Source organism: Harmonia axyridis, chromosome 1 (assembly GCF_914767665.1).
Source record: "Harmonia axyridis chromosome 1, icHarAxyr1.1, whole genome shotgun sequence".
Classification (NCBI taxonomy): domain Eukaryota; kingdom Metazoa; phylum Arthropoda; class Insecta; order Coleoptera; family Coccinellidae; genus Harmonia; species Harmonia axyridis.
Window position 1 is genome coordinate 67,078,743 of NC_059501.1, and position 14,623 is coordinate 67,093,365.

A 14,623-nucleotide genomic window follows, 5' to 3' on the forward strand; every position below is an offset into this window, starting at 1 on the left:
ATATTTAATCAATAATAACTTTATGATGCAGACCACCGATTACCACTTACCGTTACAGACATCTATTCCAAAACGGCAGAAGCAAAGTTGTTCGATTAATTCTGCGAGGAAATTATCAGTAAACGACACCATTGGCTTATCTATCCTGTATATTTTACATACCTAACTTAACCTAACTGAGAGTGAATTGTAATCGGGAACGAGTTGGTAGTCGATTATTTCGGAATTTCAGGCATCTAGGTATATGCAGTTTGTTAAGAACATTTGAGATTAACCAGTCATTTTTCATACAACCAGGTGCCTGGTCCTTTATACACCAAATGATATCCAGCTTGTTGGGACATGCTGTACTTCATTGTTTCATACTTTACATGTTATATTTTTTGTAGTGTGTTATTGTCATTATGACACAAGATTAAGTTAGAACGAAGTTGTCAATAAAAAATCGTCACAAAAAGTCACCTTCCAAGTATTTATTTTATATAATTAGAAAGCAACTCAACACAGCTGTTATCTTCATACAAGCGCGCTTAAAAGAAATCTTTGCTCATGAAATAGGACCCTGAAGACGAACGCTCGTCGTCATCGATATGTAAAATATGAACAATTCCGGAAAGTACGAATTTTCACCCCAAAGGAAATTTTCGAAAAGGTCGCCAAATGAACTTTAATAGTCTCGCAGCCCGGTACGTATAGTAAATTCGTTCCAAGCACTTCTCGACTAATTCAATGGACAAAGAAATGCGAAACGTAGCAGTCAACAAAGCTAGACTGCAACGAAGCGGTGAATTAAGCCTTCGAAAGTGGTCCTTTGAGTTATGTTCCCCACGCTACCATGCCAAGAGAATGAAAATATCACGCCCGGGAACTAGCACAAGTGGAAACGTTCATAATTTGTTACTCCACAACACCTCGGATCCGCGATGTATAACACACACGTGCCTGACTGACGCCACTGACGGATATCTTTTGTATTTTGAGCGCCGAGACGCGAAAAGCGATGCGGTCGAGATACATATTTATGTTCTTCAACTCTTCATCGTGACGGGGGATTGTTTCGAAATGGAGCGGAGGTATGTAGCTGGATGGAAATTTTCATTTGGCAGGTCGAAACTCTTAGCTCTAAAAGCGCAGGAAGATGAAAAACCATGAACTATTTTGTTTCTAGGGAGTGACATACAACGTACTTTTCGATAACTAATAATACTTGACAGATGATAGTCGTGCTCATTATGCGTTCATTTATTTATTCATTCATCCTTCTAATAAATACATGGAAGATTATTTTAACCGATCGAAAGTACATGGAGAGATAACATCTGAGGTAGAACCAAATTAAAAGAAATTAACACTGACAGAAACATCAATAACACAAATAGCAAACAAAGAACAGATAAATCACAGATCCAGAAAATATTCATTCATGGAGTATAAGGACTTCTCCAGTCGATACTTCTTTGAATGGCTTTTCAGGGTTCTTGTTAGTTGCCTGAAACCTTGGGGTAAGTTTTTATAAACCTTTAGGGCTGTATACTTTTCAACATCTATAGCGAATAAATATTCAAAGAAGCGCTGTTCGATTCAGTAGAGGGCATATCTATAAATGGAGAAATTCTGAACAACTTGCGTTTTGCAAACGACACAGTAATAATGACAGATAATGAAAGCGATTTACAGAACGTGATGGAACGTCTCAATGCACGTTGCAATGACTATGGCCTCAAGATCAATTTAAAGAAAACTAAATGTATGGTCATCACTAAATCGACAATTGCAAGCTCCCACCTGGTCATTGAAAACGAGATAATAGAAAGAGTTAACGACTACAGGTATTTGGGAACATGGATAACATCGGATATAGACCAAACGTGCAATCTCGATTCGGGTTTTTATTTCTTTAGGAAATAAAAACCCGAATCGAGATTGCACGTTTATTAAACTTAAGAAGTTCTTGTGTTGTCGAGATAAAAAGTTGACGCTACGTCAATTGGAAGTGAACCAGGAATGCTGTTGACTATCAAAAGGAGAAAATTGTAGTACTTGGGACATATCATGAGAGGGCGAAGACACAGATTGCTGCAGCTCATTATGCAGGGCAGAATAAGAGGAAGAAGAAATGTGGGTAGACGCAGATTATCCTGGCTCAAGAACCTGAGAGAATGGTTCGGATGCAGCAGCTCAGAACTATTTAGTGCGGCGGTTAACAAAATCCGCATTATTGTGATGGTTTCCAACCTCCGATAGGAGATGGAACTAGAAGAGGAAGAAGAAGAAGAAGTGCTGTATCATTGCTGATCAGCTGGGAAGATTCTACTCTATGATGATGAAGGGCAAGGTTGTTAGCATGTCTGGTAGAGTAGTCATGATGAAAGCTGTTCTTCTGAGAAATATCTAGGTTATCATGAACATAGAGTACACATGCCAGGATCAGGAGAGATGCTAACGTTAGTATAGACTCCTATCGAACAAACCTCTGCATCTATCCAGGCGCCCTGCACTACTGGCCTGTTTTTGCTGAATAAATATCTCCACAGCATGTGGACTATCACCCCAGAAGATGATGCCGTAGGAGATTATACTGTGAAAGTAGCTGAAGCAAGTTGTTGAGTTCTCACAGTAAATATTGATTTGGATAGCTTCCCCTTCATATCTTCTATATGGCATGTGAACTTAAGATCAGGCTCGATTGTTACTCTTAGTACTTAGGACTGGCTCTTTGTGTTGGTTGGGTTTCGAGTAGCGAATGCTGAGTCTTATTTTTTGTCTTATGAACAAAGGTCCCATTTTTTTCTGTTCCAAAGTTTAAAAAGTTACAAAAATTTGAAATAATTCATTTTTATGTATGAATTAAAATGAAAGCCGACTAACAAAAATATCAGTTGTAATAGCACCTAGTTTCATTTCAATAATTCATTTCATATTTTGGGTACGTTCTGAATAACGGTGCTTTCTTCAAAAAATCAGGCGTAGGCAGATATTTATCCGAATATGGTCATTCTGACGGAAACTCTAGAAGAGCAACTCGAGAATACCGAAGAAATTATCTAAATGACACCAATCTGTTTCCACAGTATTTATCGGAATACAATCCTTTTCCGAAAAATGGCATTCGGCCAACTGAAGTCAATGTAAAATATGACAAAAATGCAATAGAAACTGTCCTAGGCAACTCTCTGATTAGTGTTCGGCGTGCAGTTACTTACCTTCATTTATCACCAAATTTCGTATCCATCGAAGACAAACTCAAGTTTTACATTCTGGCAATGCCTCACAACGATTCGAATTTTGTTCAACAACATGCACGGATTAAGAGGGATAACCAGCACTTGGTTTTCCGGGTATCAGTCAAACTTTGGTACCCATTAATTTCCCCTTTGGCGCTCCTGCGATGATCAAACTTTGTATGGTGTACGAAGTTGTACATTCACTTCATCTCCTTTCTTTTTCCGAAGCAAATAAGTAGAGGTCAACACTGTACGACGGTCGATTTTTTTTTCACAAAATTATACATTTACATTTTTTGTATTGATTTTTGTAGGTGTTTTTCCTGAATATTTTGAAAATATATCAGAGCTTTGCACATTGTACATATAATCAATTCTTCTGCGAAAAACGAAAAGCAACGAAAATCCTCTTTTCATTCGAAAATAAAAAATATTTACTTTCTACAATGAAGATTATTGTTTGAGGAAATTATATAAAAACCTTATAAAAATCGCTGATATGTAAGAAGAAATATCTCTGATTTCGTTTTGAACTAGAGCCACGTGGTGGTGTTTCCTCTTGATTCATTCCGTTTGCCATGTGGATTGACGGGACCTTTTCAACTAATGACGGTATCAACAACAACCCTAATGAGCATTATCACGTTATGGAGAGAATAGCTTGGATGAGGGGCACAATAGATCATTAGGTCGCAGTGAAACGAAACCTCCTCAATTAAATCTGAAATCTTAAAAAAAATTAGCATTATGAGTACCTATGGGAACTGCAAAATTCATATGCCATTAAATCGAGACGATGTCAGTAACGTTTTATTGCCAACGTTTGGGCTGAAATTTTCAACAAGGATTCAATGCCAGTATATGTTATAAACGTTTAAGGGCAGATTTGTATGTAATATTTCATTATGGCTTGAACACCGTAGCTGGTCTTGAGTCTTTGTCTAGCATTCAGTCTAAACTTGTTGTATGTAATATTTTAACACAACTTTTTCGACTTCATTAATGGGTTAGACCTCAACATTGTCGAAAAATGTGGTATCAGCATGATGTTGCACCACCACACATAGGGAGACAAATAGGTGTTTCATTAAATGAGAATTTCCCAAATAAATGGATAGGTCAAGATGGACGAATGCCATGACCCTCTCGTTCAGACGAGCTTCTTACCCTTTCAAAAGTTTCCATTCTCCTCTCACTAAATACAATGACAGAACTTCTGATAGTTTGGACTCGAAAGTATATTTATAAATAAAAGTATTAAACTTACTAACATTGTTATGAATGTAGGTCTATCAAAAAAGTAAAAATGGAAAGCAGCTTTGACTGCAATCACTTGAATGAAAATCATGCTGATGACCTAAAGAATACACAAGTGATCACAAGTTAATTAATAAAAAAATTGGTGTATCTCAGAGATGATGCATATTTCCATGAACGACATAGTGAATATGAGAGCTGACGTAGATAATTCAAGATCAATAAACAATATGGTTATCAATAGGAATTAAGGGATGAAGCGCACAATTTCCGAAACGTACCCTGTTGACATCCGATAATTCCATGATGTTTGATTGGATAAAATGTTATCGATTATTCTGTTTAGTTGTGTGTTCCTCCTGAGTGAATATTATTGAATTCTCATTATTTGCTGCTAAAAATGGGAAAACTACTGTTTGATGAAATGATGAATTTATGTTCTTATCAAATGAATTATTTTGACTAGAAGGTATTGTGAAGACACTCATTAATTTTCTATAGATTTAGCTTCGACGAGAGGTTTAATGTTTTCTTCATTTTTGATTGATTTTATCTTGTATTGATCATTCATTACAAGCGAAACCATCCATTTATTTTTTGCACCAAATCAATTGAAGTACAGCTCTCAGATTTTCCTGCTTAGCCAACTCTCTGCTCACATGGAACTTTACTTCATGCATTTAATTAGGAGGCATATTTGCCTACCTATGAAATAATACTAAATACGAAAATAGAGATGCCAGAGTAAACCCATCAAGTGTAAAAAGACATGTGGACCAAGAGGTTCCCATCTTTCTGGTAGAGCTCGAATACCGTTACGGTAAAAGTGTTCTTTTGAGGCTATCCATGAAGCAAGCAATTTTTTGATGTCTTCATATGAGTGGAACTGTTGATGAGCCAGACCATATCATCGACCGGCGATTGGGGAAGGATTTTCTATTTAAAAGTTACCAGGTAGGTTTTAACGGGTTTAGCAATGTGAGGCCTATCGTTGTCATGCGGTAGTCATGTGCCTTTGATTGTATTATAAAGGTTTATTATAAAGGTTTACGCGCAGTGCTTGGCTCAAATTGAAGTCGATTCCGTTTCATAGTAATAGTTCAACTGGATTCCAACATTACGTTATGAATAACACCGATTTGGCCACAACAAATACACAGCATAACATTAGCAGCGTAAATATTCGGTAGGAGCGACAACGTAGAAGCATGACCGGGCGGTCCCCATGACTTTCTTTTCTTTGGGTTGCTGTAAAAGATCTATATTTCATCAGCCGTCACGGCGCTTCGAAGAAAACCCCCTTTTTTGCCGCTGAAGCAGTGGTTCACAAACACGTTCAACGTCCTTTGGCTTCTATTCATAAGGAATCCAAGTTCTTTGTTTTTGAATCATTTCAACGGATGGAGTCACTTGGAGATTGCTCAGCAGGAAACTCCTAATGCTGCTTGCGTTTTGCACGGATCCTTATCCAGCTAATCTTTCAATTCAATGTCTTCGAAAATTTTGCTCTTTCTTCACGCGGACGATAGTCAACATCAAAATAACCGTCTTTGAAGCTGAGGAATCAATCACTTAAAACAGCATCTCTGCAACCTTTTCAGAGCTTTCGATGCGCTTCAACCGCCATTTTTATCGAATGAATGAAGAACAGCAACACTTCCTACAAATGACGAGTATTTATTACGAAATCAGACATATTCTCAAAACCAAAAATATAGGACGCCAAAACAAAATCATTAATGTGTTAAAACAGTTTATTGACCATAGGTCTAAGCTGGGTACATGACGTTTTGGATATGCCAAAATCGACCAGGTCTTCAGAGTAATAAACGTAGATAGAGGGAACATATGTCATTTTCAGTAGGCAAATTTTATCCCCAACATGAACTATCCAATTTGACATGAAGCGCGCGGAAATGAAAACATATCAGTGATGCGATATTACACTCAATTCGCTAGTTTCTCCACAAAGAACGCACTTCTAATGTCCCATAGTGAATCAACGTTTCATATTAACTCAAAATGTATTGAAATGAATACCTAAATATATCGGAAATTCTGAAAACAAACTTTAAGCGCGCAAAACGACGTGAAACAACCGACGACACTAGGAGAGCAAAAGTTGCCATACCTTGGATTTCAGCAGGTAGATACAGAAAATAATAAATATTGTGTTTATTATAAATTCGACAATTAGGAAAAATATTGGATTCCAAATATTTTAATTGCATATTCAATCGAGAATTACTCAAATAAATATATTTCATTGATTCAATATAATATACATTCATAACGATATAGTAAAATTATGGATGTTGGGAACATATAAAAACTTCCTCTTTCTATGTATATTTCTCTATGATCAGGAATTACTGCTAGAGCCATCTGTTGACAAACAGCGGAAACTTAATTGCGCACCTACAATTATTTAATTACGTTGACGTTCCAAGTGCTCTTATATGTACTTCAGAATTCTCAGAATATCTTAGCTGATACTAATATGATATTAACCCGAGCAAGGACTGTCAAAGGATTCGAATCTTGAACTAATCGATATATTAAATACTGTTCTTTCATTCTGTTTAATAAATTAACAATGGCAAAATCTAATCTATTCAATATTTTTCTGATACTTTTCAGATCCAGAAAATATAGAGGCCTCGGAACTGCAGAGGAAGTTGGAGATGCTGAACAATATAATGGATCAAGAACAGAGAGCAGAGCAAGCAAGAAGGCAAATGCAATTCGTCGGACATTGTAGGTTTCTCAATCGCGGATAAATGTAACTTTTTGATTTCAGTCTTAAAAATATTTGAGCACTAATCAAGTGAATGTTTTACGATATGTAATCACTTTTATTTAAGAGCACTTGTTTCAATTTGATTTTCATTGCAACTACCATATGAAGATAATCATATTTAATGTTCATAGCACAAATTAAGGTCATTCTTATTGAGTTGGAAAATTTTATGGAATGATTTTTTATATTAATCCAGATCTCACCATTATCATGCTTCTTCGATTAGAAGATTTGTTCATCTAGTCACATGATATCCTTCACAATTTCTCCATTAATATTCCATCACACAGTTTATTATGAAATGGTGTTGTCAATGTACATTTCGGGAGAAAATTGCATGGTATATTATACTGGGTGGCCCACTATAGATCCGGATCTCATTTCAAGGGTATTTCCCTTCGACTCGAATTATTGTAACATTTCTGTCTTATACAATCAGTATAAGATCGTTCTAAAAACACCGCAGACTAATTTTGTCTCTCCTCCTCTGGGAAAATTATGAAAGATCACGTGGTGATATTTCCGTCTAATTTGAAAGTAGGGATCAGATCCACTAAGCCTGTTAAGGAGTGTTGATGATACAATACTACTTTTCGCTTATTGCATTCCGATGATTACATCATTTGAAACGGTCTGATTCTTCTTCTTAGTACGCCGTCTCCTAACGAAGGTTGGCGATCCATCTGGCAATCAAAACTCTAGATGCAGCTGCCCTAAAAATGTCGGTGGAGGTGCAACCAAACCATCTTCTCAAATCCTTCAGCCAAGAATTTTGTCTTCTACCCACCGATCTTCTGCCCTGTATCTTTTCTTCTATCATCAACCTAACAAGCTCATATTTCGTACCCCTTATCACATGCCCTATGTATCTGGTCTTTCTTTGATACTGAAGAGGAGCTCTGATTGCAAGGGCAAAATGATATGGCAGGCTATGAACAGATGAGTTTGCAATAATAATAACATGGGTAAGGCTTAGTGGACCTGATTCCTGCTCTTGGCTTAGGAGGCAACATCACCACGTTACCTCCTAGTGATGTATCAATATTTGCCCATAGGATGAGAGATAAAAATAATGTACTGATCAAATGATCATTAGAAGTTAGGAGTATTGAAATAATTCCAACTTTCGGTGATACTTGGAAAGTCTCTACTGCAATTGATATGAGCCGATAACTGTCAACGTGATTTATGGTTTCTATACAATAATATGATACAACATCACTTTAAACTCAAAGTGTTTTCTGTATATTTCCTTTTAGACCAGGTAAACGTTAACTACATTTAACTCGTACAATGGTACCAATGTATTGGTAACCCAAAATGGGTTGCTTCGAAATAGCAGTTCGATTTTTGGAGAGCAAAAAGATATCCTGATTTTTCTTCGTGACCTTGGTCGACCTATCTTGTCATCTTAAACACTCTTGAGACCACTTAACAAAATGAAAACTGCCAACGAATTGAAAGACAGATAACTCTTGAACTCCACGTGAATTGAAAAATCGAAGTAACAATATTCAGACTCTGTCTTCATTTCCCTACTCCCTCTAAAATGAAAGAGGATGCGCTGCTAACTTGAAATAGGTGCTTCTGTCGATTACTATACGGCTATGAATTTCGACAGCGAATACATATTTCTTTTGGATCCTTCCATAACCCTCAAACATTGATAGCACCATTCATAAACGCCGAACATTTTACAGCTCCACCTGCATGTTTTGCAAAAAATAATCACATCTCACAGTGGACAGTTGCACGTTCACCGTTCACTTTTCTGTGTGCTAAATGTCTCTTTACCGAACCCCCCTTACCGCCTATCGAATATTTAATCACATTCTCGTCTTTTCAGCATGTAGTAATGATTTTGACAATGACATTTCAGCGGGTTACTCAGAAGATAGCGATTACACGTCGGATTTGAATTATCCCGTAGGTCAACACGCCAATTCGTCAGCATCCCAGTTCCGCGCGGCTGCGCACCAGATGAGCACGCCGCAACGGTCGCTCGAAACGTCCCGGGAGAATTCCTACGAAAGGGAAGATGGAGTCAACCACCAGCACCAGCACCACCTGCCTCAGCCGCCGGCGAAGCATCAGCACCATCTCAGTCCGGGGTCGATATCGAGGAAGCAGGTAGGTCGAATGTTCTGCAAGTGTCAACTCGGAGAAGATGGATAGCAATCATCATTGCTACCTTTTTGAGTATTATACACTGAATCGGGGTCGTTGCGGCTCTGTTAGCCTCCAGGGAACTGCGACCAAATTGATGTTTTGTTCATAACCTTAAGTTATCATACAAACCCAGGGAGGTTGTCGATACTGTTAACGAAACCGACATCATCCTTGAAAGCTTTGGCTATTATTTGAGAATTGACTTTTTTATGTAAGTAGTTCTTAGGTCACTCGATCGCGGTCGCTGCGGTTCAGTTAGCCTTCCGGGAACTGCGACCAAATTGATCTTTTGTTTTTAAGACTTCCTATTCATACAAAACCAAGGAGGCCGTCGTTACTGTTAACGAAACAGCCGACATCCATGAGAGCTTTACCATTACGTAACTATTCAGAACTGACTTTCCCATGTGAGTGGTTCTTAGGTCAGTCAGCCCTGAACATTGGCATACTACGTGTTCGGCTGTTTCTACCTCCTTTCCACAGAGCCTCCAGATCTCATCTGCTGACTTTCTCATGCTGTTCAAATGGTATTTGCACCGACAATAGCCTATCAGCAGTTTCACCATTACCCGAAGCTCATATCGTGGTAGCTTCAGGAGCTTCCTGGTATGAGTTGGTGAAAGTTCCACAAATTCCTCTGCCAGTGCAAGACTCGGAGTGTTTCCTCAGAGGGTTTTTCTATTATCCCACTCCAATCGTTGGACCACTGCCTTATATTTTCCAAGTCTTCAGAATGGCTTATGATCATCAGGTGTTAACCTTGATGTCCTTCTCGCAAGTTTTGCCAGTTTTGCAAAATAAATACTTTCAAATATAAATTCGTTTTTTTTGCCAGATGTTCCTGGTATATCTGATAATTTCTCAATATCGAATTCAAAATTATAATAAAATTTCAACAGAAGGAGCTCAGTCATTCACTCAATTCCCATTTGCTCCTCAAATACGCTTTCAGTCTCTTGAGGATAAAATGAGTTCATTTCAGCGTGGCCGTCGATACTGGTGAATACAAAATATTTTGCATAATATGTTAAGGAATAACTGCTCCTTATATTTAGAAAGTACAGATATTAAACCGACCTAAAAAGAGATGGATCGATGACGTCAGAACAGTAGCAGGAGGACAGTGGATGAGGTTGGCAACAGATCGTGTGGCATGGAGAAACCTGGAAGAGGCCTATATCCGACAATGGATGGACAGGGGCTGAAGAAGAAGAAGAAGAAGATATTAAACTAAATTTTGAATCGACAATTCTTGATAATTCCTTCTTCCCCATTCTGAATTCACATTCAAGGGTTATTTCGTCGATTGTTTTTAAATCCATTTCATCTAATTTTGTAAATTTTTTTTAAATCAGTCGAAAAGTCATTACTCTGATCAATCAAACACGTGAATGATGATATAAAACACAGATTGATCTTTGAGAAAGCGGTTATTTCGAGCCAAATGTTTCTATTGCTCGTTGCACAATTTTTCACGATAGAGCAATCCCAGCATTCATCGGCTTTTTTGTCGGCTTCAGGAAATATTTTTGTAGGACGTGCAGGGTGTTCAACTACTGAACTACTACCTGGTGGCAATAAAATTCCAATTTTATGGTTATCTCTGAGAAGTAACTCCCATGAAATTCTATTTTTATCTTTTGAAGTTGCCGATCGAAGCAGTAAATGATAGTGGGTTATAAATAATAAACTAAACTCCATTAGAGAATTGATGTTTTTTCCATTGATGAACATTTTTTCAATTGTCGGTATTTTTGGAGGACTGCTGTCCCAAGCCTCCCCAGTAGTTGAGCTAGTGATGCTAAGTGTAAGCCACTTTTATACATATATCATATACTCTCCATAAGAATGGTGCTAATAGTTTGAACATACATACCGGCGGACTGATGCCTCTGGGGACTCCTATGTGCAGATTATGGCTATTCCTGAGGTAACCGAGGATAGTGTGCTCGGTTCTCTGTGAGCGTGGAAGTCAAAGATGACCGCTGGCCCTGACGAAATTTCTTCTTTTCTGCTGAAAGATCGAGCAATAATATTCGCTTAACCATTATGTTATTTACATCATATCACCTTCAACATTTTGTTTTCCCACCATCTGGAAGGAGGGCAGGATTTGTACTGTTTTCAAGAAAGGTGATAAAAACTCGTTTGAAAATAATAGACCAATTGTAATCCTAAGCAACTGCAGCAAGGTTTTTGGAAGTGTTATTCATAGTATTCTCTATTCGCATGTCAGCGGTGAGATTGTTTATAATCAGCACGGATTGATTAATGGTCGATCCATTGTGACCAATTTAACTTGAATCACACAATATACTGCTATTGCTTCGGTGAGTTTGCCCAGGTAGACGTCATTTATTCGAATTTTTTAAGGCATTCTATATCCTGGAACATGCTGTCCTTCTTGAAAATTGACATCATTTGGATTGACTTTCAATTTCATTCATTTTCTAGAATCGTACCCTACCAACAGGACGCTGTAAGTTCAGTACTTCGGATTCATTCATCAGAGTTTGTGGCATCATCTGGTGTTCCTCATGTTATAGTGTCGGGTCCCCTTTTATTTGTCATCTTCATCAGTGACATTTTCCGTTTCCTGAGGAGTGAATGTCTACTTTACAAAAACTTTACTGCAAAATGTTTTGGTGGAACTTCAGTTGTTCTGGGAACTTCAGAGTGATATTGATGGGTTGAATCGTTGGTGTGGGAGGAGTTTACTTCCTCTCAACATAAATAAATGTTGCTTAATTTCATCCGGTTGAAGTATTGTATTGAGTTTCAATATAATATTTAAGGTCAAATTCTCTACAGGGTGGATGAGTACAGATATTTGGGTGTTTTTTCGAGGTTGACTTTAACACCCCACGTGCGTCAGGTTATGTCTTGTGGAGTCAAGAAGCTTGGCTTAATGATGAGGAACTCTAAGTGGTTAATCGATTATGGAACGCTAATCGTCTTGTTGAACGCTCTCGTGAAGTCAAAGTTTGAGTACGCATGCGTTATCTGGAACCCGAGGTACGGTGTTCACATTTCTGGTTTGGAAAAAAAACAGAGGCGATTTTGAGTTTTTTTTTTTTTTTTGAATTTCAGACTCAATGGAATCTACCCAACCGTTGTATGCAGTCGCAACTGCAAATATCGGATGTGAACACCGGGCCTTAAGGTCGATATAGTCTGGATAGGCGTCACACCTAGATAAGTCTAGTATTTTTCAGACAATTCTTTGCTCAGGGATTGATTGTCCCTTCTTACTTTCTCTGATAAGTCTACATGTGCCCAGATTGCCCGTGCTTAATGCGAATACCTTTTACCTTCCTTTTCCGCGTACTAACGTGCTTCTCTTATCGCCTCTGTACCTGATATGTCAGAGCTACCTCTCTGTTCAGGATATTTTTGATATTTTCGAGAGTAATCCATCTATTATAAGAAGGACTTTTCTTCAAGCATAGTCTGAATCAAATTACAAAATGTGGAGATCGGTGACGGGCATTTCTTTTTTCTTTTGTATGACTCGCACTTGGCTTGGGTTTTTATTTTTCACATGGAATGTATTTAGTTTATTTTAGTTTTAGTGAGATTTCATTTCTCACAATTTCTTATCCATTTTGTTATTGTAAGGCTGTTGATTGGTGTGATAAATAAATGAATAGATAAATAAATGATCGTAAAAATGTATATTAGAATTTTTTCCTTTATCTTGAATGGATGTGGTTTCAAAAATTTTCAACAGAATAAACCCAATATACTCGTATCTTGAGGTGTTCTAAAAACGGATGCTTTTTCTCGTAAAATCTTGTGTAATAGAGGTACCTATCCGCAACAAATGTTCAACAACCATTATCGGAAACATTGCGGTGATTACATCCATCCAAACAGCAAATACAGAGTAATCGAGTGTAGGAGAAAAGAACACACCACTCGTTCATCAGTCGGCTACTTCCAGGGACAGTCCAAAAAGCCCGACTTTCAGTTAACGAAGTGATTGCTCATGTTTTGTGGCAGCTCTCTAAATTCGATAAAACTCCCCGCTAGTTAACTGGTTTCAACAGAAATAATCCGTTTTTCTGCCGCTTTACGAGAGAAAAATGAGCTGAAAACTTTCTCTCTGTTTGATTAGAGCCGTAGGTTCACACACTGCGGTTATATTCGGATGCTGAACTTTCAGCCACGGAAATGAATAAATAATAATACGGGCTTTCCGGAAGTTGTACTTCGAAGCATATAACACCGAGTTGGTTTCATTATTCGTTCGTTATGTCCTAAGTTTGCGGAACTTTTTTTGATTGCTCGAGTTCAGTCTAACAAGGCGGCGTTGCTACGTCGCACATTGGGTGATATTGGAAATTGCCATAATTTATTGGATAATTTTTTTTCGGAGGAAAGTACTTTATAGTTTGGGATTTTTCCATACAAATTAGGTGTTCGATGATTATTCTTTCCAAGTGGATGGAAAACTTTCATTACATTCCAATGGATTCAAGAACTGGACTTGAATATGTTAAGTATGCATAATATATGAGTTTATGAAGATGATTGCTTTTCGATGCATAATATATGAGTTTATGAAGATGATTGCTTTCGAATTATGGCCTAATCTCACACATTTGTTGAAAATGATGGATTATAAAAGTTTAATGAGTCTTCTTGATAAAGGATATTTAATATAAATCAAATAATTTGACAACTTCGTGTCTAATCCTTCACAATAATATATCTGTATGATATATTTAGTTTATTTTTGTCTTGGAATATATTCCAATTCTAAAAATGACAAATTTAATAATCAACCAAAAGAAAATTCAAAATGACTAAAACTGTACCAATTGAGTATAGTTCAACGAAATTATTGAATTTACAAACTCACCACGTGTATATCCACTTCAACAAAACTGCAAGCAAGAAACTAAAAACTAACTAAACGTACCGGTTACTCTAGTGAGGATTCGCAGAGCAAGTCATTACTGAAGGTAGTCATAGATTTCTTTCCTGTTATTCTTTTGAAATACACATACAAATGAACATTTACAATTGAATAAACAATTTCAGAAATTTTGAATTTATCAATTGGTTGATACTGACTCTCTAATCAATAAATGATTACATCAAATTATAAAAGTTTAATGAGTCTTCTTGATGAAGGATATTTAATATAAATCAAATAATTTGACAACTT

The 14,623-nt window shown here is 37.2% G+C and overlaps 1 protein-coding gene across 1 annotated transcript in view; it reads left to right on the forward strand.

Annotated features, from left to right (window-relative positions):
* LOC123670744 (protein unc-13 homolog B) overlaps positions 1–14,623 on the forward strand; it is a 637,597-nt gene that overhangs the window by 182,090 nt on the left and 440,884 nt on the right. Inside the window, exons 6-7 of the mRNA XM_045604288.1 lie at positions 7,122–7,238; positions 9,161–9,411. Coding sequence (XP_045460244.1) covers positions 7,122–7,238; positions 9,161–9,411 — 368 coding nt within the window. The remainder of the gene's footprint in view (positions 1–7,121; positions 7,239–9,160; positions 9,412–14,623) is intronic.